Source organism: Procambarus clarkii, chromosome 50 (genome assembly GCF_040958095.1).
Source record: "Procambarus clarkii isolate CNS0578487 chromosome 50, FALCON_Pclarkii_2.0, whole genome shotgun sequence".
Taxonomy (NCBI): domain Eukaryota; kingdom Metazoa; phylum Arthropoda; class Malacostraca; order Decapoda; family Cambaridae; genus Procambarus; species Procambarus clarkii.
The window spans coordinates 23,130,184-23,147,534 of record NC_091199.1 but is presented as its reverse complement, the minus strand read 5'-3'; the positions used below and the strand labels follow the sequence as shown (position 1 = coordinate 23,147,534).

At 44.7% G+C, this 17,351-nt stretch overlaps 1 protein-coding gene across 1 annotated transcript in view; it reads right to left on the bottom strand.

Annotated features, from left to right (window-relative positions):
* LOC123772632 (uncharacterized) overlaps positions 1–17,351 on the bottom strand; it is a 155,724-nt gene that overhangs the window by 11,999 nt on the left and 126,374 nt on the right. Inside the window, exons 6-7 of the mRNA XM_069303718.1 lie at positions 10,457–10,573; positions 301–448 (exon numbers count right to left, since the gene is read on the bottom strand). Of these exons, the coding sequence (XP_069159819.1) occupies positions 301–448; positions 10,457–10,573 (265 nt within the window). The remainder of the gene's footprint in view (positions 1–300; positions 449–10,456; positions 10,574–17,351) is intronic.

Here is a 17,351-nt window from a genome sequence, read left to right as displayed (position 1 = left end):
TTCGTATTTTTCTTAATGCAGGAGAAAATAATATTGGATGAGTGGTACTAATATAAACGCTTCAAAGTACCCTTAACTTAGTCTTAGGAAGACTTAGATCATATGTGCGAATCTTCTTCTTGGTCATCAGCACTCTTCTTGAACTTCAGACCAAGACTTTTTGGTCTCCAGACCAAGAAGAATGTTGGACATAAATGGCGGTCAAGAGGATTTGTAGACAATTGTCGACTAGTAACAACAGCAGCGAAATTAACAACAGCAGCAGCAACAGTAACAACAGAGGGAAGGAGCCATACTCACCCGGTACTCTCGCTGGCGACGCTGAAGGTGGACCAGAGCGCCCAGCGGTGTTCGATGGGCAATGTCTCCCAATAATCCTGCTTGTTGGTGGCGGCCAGACGCACTGTCTGGGGCGAGGGCTGCGTCAACTGGTGCACCGCCTCCGTCCCTGTCATAGATGGTAATATAGTCCTCCATCCCTGTCACAGATGGTAATATAGCCCTCCGTCCCTGTCACAGATGGTAATATAGTCCTCCATCCCTGTCACAGATGGTAATATAGCCCTCCGTCCCTGTCACAGATGGTAATATAGTCCTCCATCCCTGTCACAGATGGTAATATAGTCCTCCATCCCTGTCACAGATGGTAATATAGTCCACCGTCCCTGTCACAGATGGTAATATAGTCCTCCGTCCCTGTTACAGATGGTAATATAGCCCTCCGTCCCTGTCACGGATGGTAATATAGTCCTCCGTCCCTGTCACAGATAGTAATATAGCCCTCCGTCCCTGTCACAGATGGTAATATAGTCGTCCGTCTCTGTCACAGATGGTAATATAGGCCTCCGTCTCTGTCACAGATGGTAATATAGGCCTCCGTCCATGTCACAGATGGTGACAGGGACGAACCTGTTACAGACAGGTTCAATCATTCTTGCAAGTCAAACACTTCTTCGTATTCCTCCGAAGTTGGACTAGTGCCCAAGATGCAACAGGCATTCCCCCTCTGAATCGCAACACTGAGGCGCTGGAACAAGGAACTTTTTGCTCTATGGTCTTTTGTAGTGCCGATCAATTTGTCCCCCAATTTCTTCAAGAACTTCAATGCACATTTTCCCCACGAACCGAGTGTCTCCGAGCCGATCAGAACAAAGCTGTAGCAGTGTGCAAGACCTCTGTATTTGACAATTTTTTGTGATTCCCTGAAAGAAGCAGCACCCCCTTCATGTGTGCTGTAGTGGAGGTAGGTACTGGTCAGTGTAGCCGTGCACGTGTAGTCCCACACCACTTGCTTACCATCCTTCCAAGGAAGCAAGGTGATCCCATCTGGGTGCGTCTGAGGGTCGTTGGGTCTGAATAAGTGTGGTTCTCTTTGTGCTGGGCAGCAGACCGTGGCGAGGCTCCTCTTAATGATGTTGTTGACTTCTTCATGTCTTGCATTCTTACTCTGTGATATACGACATACCAGACCATGACGACCATATTGGTCTGCCATCGCAGTTCTGCAGATGCACCTATGTTTGGTGAGGATGGGGGCGGCAAGGTGAATGGTAACTTCAATGCGGAGAGCATCATGATTGAGGCGAGTTCCCAGGGCTGCATTGGAGACAGCAAATAAAAAATCCCCAGCATGGGGTGCTGGCACCGCTAGGAGGCGAGCTTTGTTTTTAGCATCTGCTTTTTCAATCATTGTTGTGACAGTCTTTTTCATTGTGGGGCTATCCCAGTGGGCCTGCTTGTGGTCTTTTGGAGTTTGTGGTCGGGGTAGAGGGTGTGCAATGGTTTCCCATTGTCTGGCTGCTTCGATGAACGTTTGATCATGAGTTCCCGCTGTCTCTCTCATACACTCTGGTAGGATCTTCCCAACTAATTCGTTGGCCGCTGTGCATGAGGATAAGAATGCTGGAAGTGCTACCTCAGTTGCCTTTCGTATGCTATATATATATATATATATATATATATATATATATATATATATATATATATATATATATATATATATATATTGTGACGATAATCTCCAAGAGATTGAGCCTGCTCTTCCCTCCAAAAGACGTCGATATAAACATCTATATAAAACAAGTATGGAAGAAAAATCCAACAACGACAACACCAGCAAGGTTTGGAGAGCGCAAAACGTATGCAGCCAGGAACACCTGCTCCACCTCAAACCGCCAAACTACCTGTCTTGTCGCCGGCTCCTCGCTGATTGGCTGTGGGTCTGGCTGCAACTGCACTCCACCCACCATACTACTTGATGTCTGGGGCCGCCACGACCTCAGTCTTCAGAATATTCAGTGCTTTCATAAGGTTAACACGTCTTCTTGGTAGACTAAGCTGTGGCTTACGTGTACTAAGAGAAGTGATAGCTTGAAGCCAATATTCCGTCACCTATTTACTTGTTATTTGTTCACTTGTCTTAACGTAACTTTTCATTTTATCATTTGATTATTCTTATTACTTTGATTGATTTTATTATACGAATTTGTATGTCCATTTTATTCATGTTTTGTTTTCTTTAACGTAATTAAAATTTCATTGTTAAAATTTACTTGTGTTTTGTGTGTCTTCTCCTTACCTTACCACAGACGAAGTTCCAGATTTTCTATTTTTTTTTAATTCTATGTGACGAGGCCATACCCCTAGCTTTGAACAGCCAAACACCAACGCGTTACCGTCACATATTATATGGGGGCCTGTCCTAGGAGCTTCACTCAGGTACTGGTGCCAAGTGGTAATTAATGGTAAGCGTATTTAACTTTGTTAACGTAGCTTTTACTATTTTTCATATTCAATTTCATTTTTATATGGTGCGGTGTATTGTGCATTACGAGAGTAGCATATGGTGAAGGTGAGACAACTTTGGATTACGTGGTGACTGTAGGCCTCAGTCATACTCTTAATTGGTCATCTCTCCCTCCGTGTTATTACTCGTGTTTACCATCTTTGTCCCTTGGATATTTCTCATTTTTGACAGATCATCATATTGGTACCCTGGTACTGTGGTCTGCCCCGGGTCAAGTGCACCCAATCTTCTGCAATCTGATGGTAGGAGGACAAAGAGGGCCATAGTTCCTCTAGCTCGAACTTTAGTTGCTGAATTGGGACCTCAGCAGCAGTTCTCGTCACCAGTTGACACCTCGCACCCCTACACGTCAGACAGAGATGATGATACATACAACGGTAGGGAATTAGCTTACTTTTTCAGAGCACAAAAGTTCGCTAATTCTGTAAGTATCATATTAATTTAAGTAGGAAAAACTTGCTTTATGTCCTATAGAGACTTGGCAAGGTATGCCTACATCCTTGGACTACCAATTTTACTTTTGAGGCAATTAACTGTTTCATTTGTTTTCGAAACTCTGTTTCATTTGTTAGTAGGATTTTCTTGCCCTTATCCTCTTACATGAGTACCGGGTACAAGATTTCCTGCGCCCTTGATTTAAATTAATCATTTAACATCTTGTTCTTAACTTTAATTGTTAAAGATCCCACAGGATAGGTATCAGTTGCCACGTTGTCCTGTTTCTGACATTCACTATATCTGAATATTCGTGTACATTTATTTGCTAATTTCACCATGTTTCGTCTCCAAGCTTTCCGTGCAGATCCAGCAGGTACAATTGGGACTTTAAGTCATGCCAAGAGAGCTGAATTACAAACTCTTGCACATGAGTATAAACTAACAGTTCCCTACCAAGCTAACAAGAGTGACATACACAACCTGTTGCTGGATCATTTCTTAGAGCAAGGTAAGATAGACTCTGAAACTCATGAAACTTACTATATTGCAGATAAAACTGATTTGGCGGCGATGAAACTCAAACTAGAGCTGGCCAAGATTGAACGTGAGCAGCAAAGGGAAGCCCTCGAACAACAAAGAGAAGCAGCTGCCATACGAAGGGAAGAACAAGAACGTGAGGCTACCTTAAGAAGGGAAGAACAAGAACGTGAGGCTGCCTTAAGAAGGGAAGAAATCGCCCTCAAAGAACGTGAAGCTGCCTTGAAGAAAGAAGAGCAGGAACGTGAACTCGCCCTCCAGGAACGTGAGGTTGCAATGCTCCAGGAGCGGGAACGAGTACAGCTTGAAACACTCCAGGAGCGGGAACGCGTACAGCTTGAAACAAAACGACGCGAGTTGGAGATGCAACGTGAACATGACAAGCAACAAGCGACTCTGGCTCTAGAGTGTCGTCAACGAGAATACACGTTGGAAACTTCACACCTCGCTCAACGCCAGCAAGCTACTGCCAATCTTCCCGTCAGTTTTAATATATCACATGCAAGTAAGTTAATGCCATCCTTTGTAGAAGCAGAAGTTGATGTGTTTTTTACCACCTTTGAAACCCTTGCTAATCAACTCAGTTGGCCTGTCGACCAATGGGCCACACTTCTCAGAGTCCATCTTACAGGTAGAGCTGCAGTCACACTCAGTACTCTGGCGTCTGAGAATGACTACCAGACTCTGAAACAAGCAGTGTTGGACGCCTACCTCCTTTCCACGGAAAGTTATAGAAGGAAATTCCGTGACCACCTGAAGGCAAGTACCACTACCTTCCTCGAGTTTGCTAACACAAAACGGAGGTATTTCATGAAATGGCTGGAAGCAGCACATGTCTCTACTTTTACAGAACTCGTCAACCTGATGCTTGTTGAAGAATTCTTGAGACGTGTGCCGCCTCCTGTCCGTCTCTACTTAGCAGATAAAGAAGAAACCGACTACCTGAAGTGTGCTAAGTCGGCTGACACTTACAGCCTCATCCACCGGCTGACACCCGAACCATCCTCCAGTAAGAAGTCGTGGTCCAGTTATGAGAAAGTGAGCACCGATCAGGCTGGCTCGCAATTGTACTGCAAGTATTGTAGACTCTATGGACATACCATAGACAAGTGTGGTAAGTCTGAATACAAGGGAACCACTGACCCACAGAAACCCAAACCAACTCCTCCTAAGTCCGGTAAGCCTGTGATGAATGTTGGTGTTAATGTTAATGATCTTTCTCTTTTCAGTAACCACCTGTATACTGGAACTGTCTCTGCCAACGGTTCAAATCCGGAGGGACGTTTCAAATTGAAGATCTTGAGGGACCCAGCGGCTCTTCAATCGATCATCTTGAAGTCGGCTGTTCCCAACATCGTCTACACCGGAGAAACTGTCTTCATCACTGACCTCACTGCTACCACTCCATACCCTCTCGCCAGAGTCCACCTGGATTGTCCCTACGTGAACGGAGAAGTCCAAGTCGCCGTCAGGGAAAAGCCTTTTCCCATGCCTGGAGTGCAACTTCTCCTAGGCAACGACTTGGCAGAAGACCTGCAACCGACCAACCTGATCGTCATGGACAAACCCCAGGTGTGTAACTCTGTGCCAAGTAACCCTATTCTAGCGTATGTTCCAGCAGAGGTTCAAGAGAGTGATGAAGTTTCTCCTCTGGTTCTCGTGACCACCCGTGCACAAGCCGCACGTCCACAGCCAGCTGACTCTACTGCTACCGCTGTCCCTCAAGACCCTCAGAAACTACCCCCGAATCTGACCAAGTTGGAGTTCCGTAAGTTGCAGAGGGAAGATCTTACTTTAACACCATTGTTTTTCCAGGCTGAGACTCAACCCGACAGTATTCCTGGGTTCTTCCTAGAGAACGACTTGCTCTACCGCAGATATAGACCCAGTAAACTGAAGGAGGAGGACGATTGGGCCAACATCGAACAACTTGTGATTCCTACCAGCCTGCGGCCCACTATTCTACACCTGGCCCACGGAGCATTCTCCCACTACGGATTCAATAAGACTTACCATGGAATTCGTCAAGACTACTACTGGCCAGGTATGGTAAATAGCGTCAAACAGTACGTAAAACAGTGTCATACATGTCAGATGGCAGGCAAACCGAACATCTCCATTCCCAGAGCGCCACTGATTCCCATACAGGTGCCTGCGGAACCTTTCCACAGACTCATAATAGACTGTGTTGGTCCTTTACCTCGGACCAGTTCAGGTAACGCCTATATCTTAACCATCCTGTGTCCTATCACCAGATTTCCCATAGCAGTTCCAGTGAAGAACATCACGGCTGCTACGGTTGTAAAACATCTATTGAAGATCTTCACTCAATACGGATTTCCCAGGGAGATTCAGAGCGACTGTGGTACCAACTTCACCAGTGATCTCTTCAAAAGGACACTGGAGGAGTTCAACATCAAACAGGTATTGTCCAGCCCCTATCATCCTGCTTCACAGGGTTCTCTTGAACGTAGTCATCAGACTATCAAAGCACTCTTGAAAAAGTTTTGTAGTGAAACCTCTAAGGATTGGGATAAGCAAATCGACCTTATAATGTGTATTTACAGAAGTCTCCCCAATGAGTCCCTAGGAGTATCTCCTTATGAGATGCTCTACGGCCGTAAGTGCCCTACTCCCCTTAAGGCTTTCAAAGACTCTCTCAGAGATGCCACCTTCAGTGAGCATCAGAATGTGCCCCAGTTTCTTCAAAACCTTCAACACATTCTAGAGAGAGTCCACCGTTTTGCCCATGATAATCTATTGAAAGCCCAGGAGAGGATGAAGACTCATTACGACCAGACCAGCAAAGTAAGAACATTCAAGCCGGGAGACTTCGTCCTAGCATACTTCCCTATCCCAGGTTCACCTTTACAAAACAGGTTTTCAGGACCCTACCGTGTCAAAGAGTGCAGAAATAACAACAACTACGTAATAGAGACTCCCGATAGGCGGCGGAAGACCCAGCTGTGCCACGTCATCCTCCTGAAGCAATATAATGGTACTCCTCCCACTGTCCTAATTAACTATTCCACCTTCACAGAACCCTACATCCACAGTGAGACCTTCCCAGCTTCTCCTCCCGAAAGCACTGACAAGGAGTCAGCGCTTTCTAATTCCGAAATCCTTAATGATCTTCCCAAATACTTTCAGGATAATCCTAGTGCACCTCTTGTCAAGATCATCAGAGAACATCAGGAGTTGTTCCGAGATGACCCCCAAGAGTGTAATGTTACCCAGCACGACATCCAACTGCTCCCCGACACCCGGCCGATTCGTCAACCCTTCTACCGAATCAGCCCGAGCAAGAAGGAAGTCATGCGTGCTGAGGTGCAATACCTCTTGGATCATGGACTGGCTACACCTTGTGAGTCCCCCTGGGCCTCACCTTGTATCTTGGTGCCCAAACCCCAAGGTAAGGTGCGGTTATGTACTGACTATCGTAAACTCAACAACATAACTGTCAAGGATGCTTACCCCTTGCCAAGGATAGATGACATCCTTGACGCCATTGGTAGTGCCCAGTACTTGTCCCAAGTGGACTTGCTTAAGGGGTACTATCAAGTGTGTCTAACGGAGCGCGCTAAAGAGATATCTGCCATCATCACTCCTTTTGGACTTTTCAGATATGAACGCCTTCCTTTCGGACTATGTAATGCCCCGGCCACCTTTCAGAGAGCTGTCAACCGTGTCATCCAGGGCTTGGATAACACATACGCCTACCTGGACGATATCGTCGTAGCCTCCAACACCTGGAGTGAACATCTGCTCCAGCTGCGACGTCTGTTCTCCAAGCTCCTGACAGCCGGCTTCACCATCAACCTGGGCAAGTCCACCTTCGCGAAAGGTAAAGTGCGTTATCTGGGTCATGTTATTGGGAGTGGCAGCATAGCTCCGTTAGACTCACACACTCAAGCCATCCAACAGTATCCACAGCCTACCACCAGGAAGCAGCTCCTGCGCTTCCTTGGTCTTGCCTCCTACTACCGTAGGTTTGTGAGGAATTTCAGTACAGTCGCCACACCTCTAATTCTATTAACCAGTCCCAAGCAACGGTATAATTGGACCATGCAGCAAACCGTTGCTTTCGAACAACTCAAATTCCTCCTCTGTTCTAATCCCATTCTCGCCTCACCAGATATCACCAAGCCTTTCGTCCTTCATGTCGACGCCAGTGGTACCGGCGTTGGTGGTGTCCTGATGCAACAAGGAGGCGAGGAGGTTCTACCTGTCAGCTACTACAGCTACAAATTGATACCACACCAGAGGAACTACAGCACTATTGAAAAGGAGCTACTATCCATCGTCCTGAACCTCCAACACTTCGCTCCGTACCTACAAGGCGCCAGGTCTACAACCATCTTCTCAGACCACAACCCTCTCCGCTTCCTACATCAAGCCCAATTCACCAACCAGCGTCTTCTACGATGGGCTTTGTATTTACAAGATTTCAACCTGGAGATCCGCTATATCAAGGGTTCTGACAACACCATAGCCGATGCCCTCTCCAGAGTTTATGAAGTAGAAGCGACTCCATCTATTACTCCACCACATAACGACGTACTTCCTCCAGAACCGCAGGCTTCGGGGGAGAGTTGTGACGATAATCTCCAAGAGATTGAGCCTGCTCTTCCCTCCAAAAGACGTCGGTATAAACATCTATATAAAACAAGTATGGAAGAAAAATCCAACAACGACAACACCAGCAAGGTTTGCCAGAGCGCAAAACGTATGCAGCCAGGAACACCTGCTCCACCTCAAACCGCCAAACTACCTGTCTTGTCGCCGGCTCCTCGCTGATTGGCTATGGGTCTGGCTGCAACTGCACTCCACCCACCATACTACTTGATGTCTGGGGCCGCCACGACCTCAGTCTTCAGAATATTCAGTGCTTTCATAAGGTTAACACGTCTTCTTGGTAGACTAAGCTGTGGCTTACATGTACTAAGAGAAGTGATAGCTTGAAGCCAATATTCCGTCACCTATTTACTTGTTATTTGTTCACTTGTCTTAACGTAACTTTTCATTTTATCATTTGATTATTCTTATTATCTTATATATCTTTGATTGATTTTATTATACGAATTTGTATGTCCATTTTATATATATATATATATATATGCAATATATCCAATCACAAGTTCCAATTTACTGTTAATTTTTAAAGATCCTTCTGAAATGAAGAAAAACATAAGCAAAGAAGAGAAAATTCTTGCTAGTCATTGATCTTACTCCTTATGTCATATTCAATATTTTCTTATATATATATATATATATATATATATATATATATATATATATATATATATATATATATATATATATATAATGTCGTACCTAGTAGCCAGAACGCTCTTCTCAGCCTACTATTCAAGGCCCGATTTGCCTAATAAGCCAAGTTTTCATGAATTAATGTTTTTTCGACTACCTAACCTACCTAACCTGACCTAACCTAACTTTTTCGGCTACCTAACCTAACCTATAAAGATAGGTTAGGTTTGGTTAGGTAGGGTTGGTTAGCTTCGGTGATATATCTACGTTAATTTTAACTCCAATAAAAAAAAATTGACCTCATACATAATGAAATGGGTAGCTTTATCATTTCATAAGAAAAAAATTTGAGAAAATATATTAATTCAGGAAAACTTGGCTTATTTGGCAAATCGGGCCTTGCATAGCAGGCCGAGTACGACGTTCTGGCTACTAGGTACGACATATATATATATATATATATATATATATATATATATATATATATATATATATATATATATATATATATATATATATATATATATTGGTATATATGTGAATATATTGCAAAACCACAGAACTTTATTACAACAAGTATAAATAGGAGTATAGAAGTGTGTATATGAATAAATAATACATTAAGAGTCTCGATGACAGTATTATAGGAGTGAACTATTTGATCCCCTTAAGTCTGTCAATAATAAAGTATTTGTGCAGTGATGTAAAAGTGAGAGGATAAGTCAGAAGGTATCCAGCCTAGGACAATAATAGGACCATTAGGGCTCAGACATTAACGTCAGTGTGTCACACATGACAACGTTCAGGCTGGTTGTCCCCAACGTCAGTGTGTCACACATGACAACGTTCAGGCTGGTTGTCCCCAACGTCAGTGTGTCACATATGACAACGTTCAGGCTGGTTGTCCCCAACGTCAGTGTGACACACAAGACAACGTCCAGGCTGGTTGTCCCCAACGTCAGTGTGTCACATATGACAACGTTCAGGCTGGTTGTCCCCAACGTCAGTGTGACACACAAGACAACGTCCAGGCTGGTTGTCCCCAACGTCAGTGTGTCACACATGACAACGTCCAGGCTGGTTGTCCCCAACGTCGTGAATCGGTAATCATCTCAGACGTGCCGGCGGTGACTGTCAGGACGGTCTCTACGCTTTAAATATACAGTTGGGTTATCTCCACCAGGACCCATCCCCAAAATGGGGGATGAGTTACGGTGAATGGGTGGGTAAGTGACTGAATGTGTGTGAGAATATGTGTGTAAATGACAGTGAATGATTGAGTGAGAGTGAGTGAGTGAGTGAGTGAGTGAGTGAGTGAGTGAGTGAGTGAGTGAGTGAGTGAGTGAGTGAGTGAGCCTGCAGGAGACAACAAGGTGGGTAGATAGTACAAGCCTCATCACCACTCACCTAACCAATACTCTGTGCAGGCGCTACCGAAGCCATACTTGTAGGCCACCCAGTCTCTTCTGAAGTTCTCCGCAGGATTAACTCTATTGTCTCTCTGGAGGAACACCGTCCATCCTCCTGAAGAACAAGTGATTGTTAAGTTCAAAATTACACATAACATCTAAGAACTTTCTAAACTACTTTGTTTATATTGTTATTATTATAAGGAACAATTCTGTAACATTTGAATTAATATTGAAGTACGATAATTTACGTCTCTTCTTCTGTTCTAACAAACAACGGTAATTTGGACAATGTTTAATTTTCATATTAGGCACTGTTAAAGCCGCAAGTGTTTCCCATGGAGGGTGATAGTGGTGCTGGTAGTGTCACCATGGTGGGTGATAGTGGTGCTGGTAGTGTCATCATGGTGGATGATAGTGGTGCTGGTAGTGTCACCATGGTGGGTGATAGTGGTGCTGGTAGTGTCATCATGGTGGGTGATAGTGGTGCTGGTAGTGTCACCATGGTGGGTGATAGTGGTGCTGGTAGTGTCACCTTGGTGGGTGATAGTGGTGCTGGTAGTGTCACCATGGTGGGTGATAGTGGTGCTGGTAGTGTCACCATGGTGGGTGATAGTGGTGCTGGTAGTGTCATCATGGTGGGTGATAGTGGTGCTGGTAGTGTCACCATGGTGGGTGATAGTGGTGCTGGTAGTGTCACCATGGTGGGTGATAGTGGTGCTGGTAGTGTCACCATGGTGGGTGATAGTGGTGCTGGTAGTGTCACCATGGTGGGTGATAGTGGTGCTGGTAGTGTCATCATGGTGGGTGATAGTGGTGCTGGTAGTGTCACCATGGTGGGTGATAGTGGTGCTGGTAGTGTCATCATGGTGGGTGATAGTGGTGCTGGTAGTGTCATCATGGTGGGTGATAGTGGTGCTGGTAGTGTCATCATGGTGGGTGATAGTGGTGCTGGTAGTGTCATCATGGTGGGTGATAGTGGTGCTGGTAGTGTCACCATGGTGGGTGATAGTGGTGCTGGTAGTGTCACCATGGTGGGTGATAGTGGTGCTGGTAGTGTCACCATGGTGGGTGATAGTGGTGCTGGTAGTGTCATCATGGTGGGTGATAGTGGTGCTGGTAGTGTCATCATGGTGGGTGATAGTGGTGCTGGTAGTGTCATCATGGTGGATGATAGTGGTGCTGGTAGTGTCACCATGGTGGGTGATAGTGGTGCTGGTAGTGTCACCATGGTGGGTGATAGTGGTGCTGGTAGTGTCACCATTGTGGGTGATAGTGGTGCTGGTAGTGTCACCATGGTGGGTGATAGTGGTGCTGGTAGTGTCACCATGGTGGGTGATAGTGGTGCTGGTAGTGTCACCAGTGTTTCCCATGGTGGGTGATAGTGGTGCCGGTAGTGTCACCATGGTGGGTGATAGTGGTGATGGTAGTGTCACCATGGTGGGTGATAGTGGTGCCGGTAGTGTCACCATGGTGGGTGATAGTGGTGCTGGTAGTGTCACCAGTGTTTCCCATGGTGGGTGATAGTGGTGCCGGTAGTGTCACCATGGTGGGTGATAGTGGTGCTGGTAGTGTCACCATGGTGGGTGATAGTGGTGCTGGTAGTGTCACCATGGTGGGTGATAGTGGTGCCGGTAGTGTCACCATGGTGGGTGATAGTGGTGCTGGTAGTGTCACCATGGTGGGTGATAGTGGTGCTGGTAGTGTCACCATGGTGGGTGATAGTGGTGCTGGTAGTGTCACCATGGTGGGTGATAGTGGTGCTGGTAGTGTCACCATGGTGGGTGATAGTGGTGCTGGTAGTGTCACCATGGTGGGTGATAGTGGTGCTGGTAGTGTCACCAGTGTTTCTCATGGTGGGTGATAGTGGTGCTGGTAGTGTCACCATGGTGGGTGATAGTGGTGCTGGTAGTGTCACCTACGCTTTTGGTCAGAGATCATAATATTTACCCAGGTAGGGAGTTTACCATTCTTTTCCAGAGCACAAAAAATTGTAGATCTGTAAGTATTATTTAGTCTTAGTAGAACACCCCTTTCTCTTATCCTCGTCATTTATAGAATGCCGAGTATACTAGTCCCTACATTCCTTTGTACTACCTCGAAACAATTTTGTTTCGCTATTCATGATTTTATTAATCAATTTAATTCTTGTAATCTTTCCTTATCCTAATCATTAATTCCACACAGGATAGTTTAAAGTTGCCAGTCTTGCCACGTCACTCATTCAGAATGTTCAGACTTCCTGCCTTCCTCGCCAGTCCAGAGGAAGAGCTTGGTACCCTTATTCGGGCTACCAGAGCCGAATTGATGACACTTACCACTGAATACTCCCTCTGCATGATGCCACTAAATCTGAACTCCATAATTAATTTTAGAGCACCATTAGAAAACGACATAATCACTCCAGAGATGCGTGAACAACATCATACTGCAGATAACACCTTGGCAGCCATGAAGTTGAAGATCGAGTTAGCCAACATAGAGCGCGAACGTCAGAGGGAAACTCTCAAGGTAAAAGAACGGGAAGCTAGAGAGAACAAGCTGCCCACCAGAGGGAATAAGCTGAACTCCAACGTGAACATGAGAAGGAACAACTTCAACTCCTAGAACAACGAGCTGCATTGGAACGTGAACGTGAGAGGGAACAAGTTGGCCTACAACGTGAACGTGACCAAGAGAGACTAGAGCTCCGACGTAAATGTCGATACGTCTCAGATCCCATTTGACAAGTAGAGCTGCCTTGACTCTCAGCTCTCTGGCTACTGAGACTGACTACTATGTATTGAAGGCAGTGCTTGATGCCTACCTTCTATCAGTAGAGTGTTACAGACGTAGATTTAGAAATTACAACAAATCTAGTGCTACTACTACTTATTTAGAATTCGCCCAAAATAAGACAAGATGTCTAAAGAAGTGGCTGGTATCAGCTCAAATCACCATCTTTGCAGATCTCCTTAATCTCATCTTGATGGAAGAATTCCTTCAGCTGGCTGACACTTAGAGCCTAATTCACCGATCGTCATCAGACACACCTCCTGGTAAACCGTTTTGGTCAGGCATGCAAAAGTGAGTACTGGTGATGTGAACTACTCGCTTTATTGCAGGTACTGTAAAGTGTATGGGCATACCATAGAAAATTGTCCCAGTCCTCGCTGTAAATCCAACAGTGAGGCCCACAAGTCCAAACCACCTCCTCCTAAAACTCATAAACTTGTAATGAATATCCATTATCCAGCCTCTGTCTTTCTTTTCTCTTCCACAGACACCTATACCTTGGAACTGTCTTTGCCAGCGGTGGAAATTAGGAGGGAAGGATCCAAGTGAATATCAAGGGACACAGCTGCTCTTCAATCTATACTCCCTAAAGCAACTGCACCCAACGTCACCTACATTGGAGAAACTGTCCTCATCAATGACCTCACTGCAACCACTCCATATACCCACTCGTTAGAATCCACCAGGATTGTTCGTTCGTTCATGGTGAAGTCCAAGTCGCCACCAGGGAGAAACCATTCCTCCATGCCAGGAGTTCAACTTCTCCTGGGCAATGACTCGGCAGAAAATCAAGAACCCACGAACCTTATCCTCAGTGACAAACCACCTGTATGTGTCTTTTCCATGGGAAATCCTGTTATGAAATACGTTGCAGAGCACGTTCAACCGACCAACAATTCTGAGGACATCTCCCAACCAATCATGGTGACGACGCATGCACAAGCTGATCGACCGCAACCAGCCACTCCAGCTGTCCCTCAAGATTCTCAGGGCCTCCCACCAAATCTCAACCTGTTGAAGGTCCATAAGTTGCAGAAAGAAGATATATACCTAACACCTTGATTATTTCAGGACCAGACACACTCAGATTCTATCCCTGGGTTTTTCTTTGATAACCATATCCTATACCTCAGATATAGACCCAGTAAGTTAAAGGAGGACGACGATTGGGCTAACGTCAACCAGCTGGTAGTCTCTACTAGCCAACGGCCAGAGATCATGTGTCTGGCCCATGGCCCTCTCTCACACTATGGCCTCAACAAGACTTACAACGCCCTGAAACAAGACTACTACTGGCCAGGTATGGTTCGTGACGTCAAGACCTTTGTGAATACCTGCCACACGTGTCAGACGGCAGGTAAGCTGAACGCTCCCATATCCAAAGGCACCACTGATTCCGATCCCAGTGCCCTCAGAAAGGTTCGGTAAGCTCATTGTAAAAAATGTTGGGCCTCTGCCCAAGAGAAGATCAGGTAACATACATATCAGCAATATCCCGTGTCTTACCAACCGGGTTCCCTATAGCAGTTCTCGTCAAGAATAGTACGGCTGCTAACGTTGTGAAGCACCTCGTGAAACAGTGCCCTAAATGCGGACATCCCCTGCAGAGTCAGAGCAGTTGTGGCACCATCCTCTCCAAGGACCTGTGTAAGTAAACCAACATCTCCCAGATACAGTCTAGCCTTATTATTTTGCTTCTCCTGACTGCCATGGTTCCACCTCTTTGATAGCTACCTCCAAGATTAGGAAAGATCTTCCTACCTACGAAACAAATCCAAATAAGCGAGCTCCTTTCGACAACTTTAACAGCCCTCAGCCAAAATATCTTAGGACAAACTCACACTCCATTTCATTTGAACGGCTAAAACCATTATCTTGTACTAATTTCATTCTCGCCTCGCCAGGTGTTAGGAAACCCTTCGTCTTCCATGTCAACGCCGGCAACACTGGCGTTAGGAACGTCATGACACTGCAGCGAGATAGGATCAGGCCATCCAGCTACTATAGTCATAAAGGAGCCACTCAACATCCTTCCCAGTGTGCAACACAACAAACCATCCAATCCACAAGGCTAACATCTCATCAACAACTCCTCGGACCACAATCCCTTTCGGATCATACAGCAGGACCAATTCTCCATCCAACTCATACTTCACTGAACCCTGCAACATTACACCCTCAACATATTTCTTATCAACATCTCGGACAACGTCGTCTCAAACGACGCACTCTCGCAACTCTATGAGGTGGAACCTCCCACTTCGACTCTCCACTCCACAGCAGCATCTCAGGCAGGCTTCGGAGAGGGAGGAGCTGTTATGGTAATCTCTGGCTTAGCAGTAGATCCTGCCTGCTCCTTTACGGCATGTTCCTTTACCGCTAATTCACCAACGTATCTGCATGCTTCAACATCAAGATTCAACATCAACGACAACAACAATACGTGCTCAGACGTATTGTCGTCTAGACAGATCACCTCCCCTCTCCATCCTACATACCCGATACAGCTGTACCTGATGTCTCGCCGGTTGACCAGGCGCCACCAGCTAACTACCTCGTTTAAATGTCGGCTTCTTGATGAAACTGATGGATTCACTCCAACTATGACATCATGCCTCATATATAAGGACTTGCCAGCGTCCAGCACACCAGACTACCCTTCCCGTACCCCTCAGCTGTAACATCTACTCCTGCTTCTCTGGGTGATTGTAGATGCATCCAGCTTTTGGTGCACTACTTTAACCTTTGTTGTTAACGTAAAATTTCACTTGAACATACTTCTCATTTTGATCTTGTGTAAAGCCAAGTGACTACGGTTTTTGTTTTTAATAATTATTACTTATCATTTCGGTGTAAAATTAAAGTAATTTATGTTATGTTAAATGTTTGAAGTTTTTATTCTCTTTGGTTTTTACCCGAAGCTCTCACACAGTAGAGGATCCAAGCAGTTTTTTTACTTTGTTTTCTTTTTTAATTTAATGTGCAATGGGCACAACACGTGCCTGAATAGCCACTTCTATATTCCAGATTCTTCTCACAGGTGATATTGGTGCTGGTAATATCATTAGTGTTTCCCATGGAGGGTGATAGTGGTGTTGGTAGTTTCACTAATGTTTCAAATGGTGGGTGATAGTGGTGCTGAGAGTGTCAACAATGTTTCTAATGGTGGTTGATTGTAGTGCTGGTAGTGTCATTAGTGTTTCTCATTTTGGGTGATAGTGGTATTGGTAGTGTCATTAATGTTTCTCATTGTGGATGATAGTGGTGCAGGCAGTGTCACCAGTGTTTCCCATGATGGGTGATGGTGGTGCTGGTAGTGTCACCAGTGTTTCCCATGGTGGGTGATAGTGGTGCTGGTAGTGTATATATATATATTATATATATATATATATATATATATATATATATATATATATATATATATATATATATATATATATATATATATATATATGTGTGTATATATATATATATATATATGTCGTACCTAGTAGCCAGAACGCACTTCTCAGCCTACTATGCAAGGCCAGATTTGCCTAATAAGCCAAGTTTTCCTGAATTAATATATTTTCTCAAATTTTTTTCTTATATAATGATAAGGCTACCCATTTCATTATATATAAGGTTAATTTTTTTTATTGGAGTTAAAATAAACGTAGATATATGACCGAACCTAACCAACCCTACCTAACCTAACCTAACCTATCTTTATAGGTTAGGTTAGGTTAGGTAGCCGAAAAAGTTATGTTATGTTAGGTTAGGTTGTCGAAAAACAATTATTTCATGAAAACTTGGCTTATTAGGCAAATCGGGCCTTGCATAGTAGGCTGAGAAGTGCGTTCTGGCTACTAGGTACGATATATATATATATATCTATATATATATATATATATATATATATATATATATATATATATATATATATATATATATATATATATATATATATATATATATATATATTTGACTGAAAACTCACACCCCAGAAGTGACTCGAACCCATACTCCCAGGAGCAACGCAACTGGTAACTACAGGACGCCTTAATGTGCTTGACCATCACGACCAACAAAAGGAAGTGATAGCCGAAGCTATTTGAACCACTTCCCCGCCGGCACTC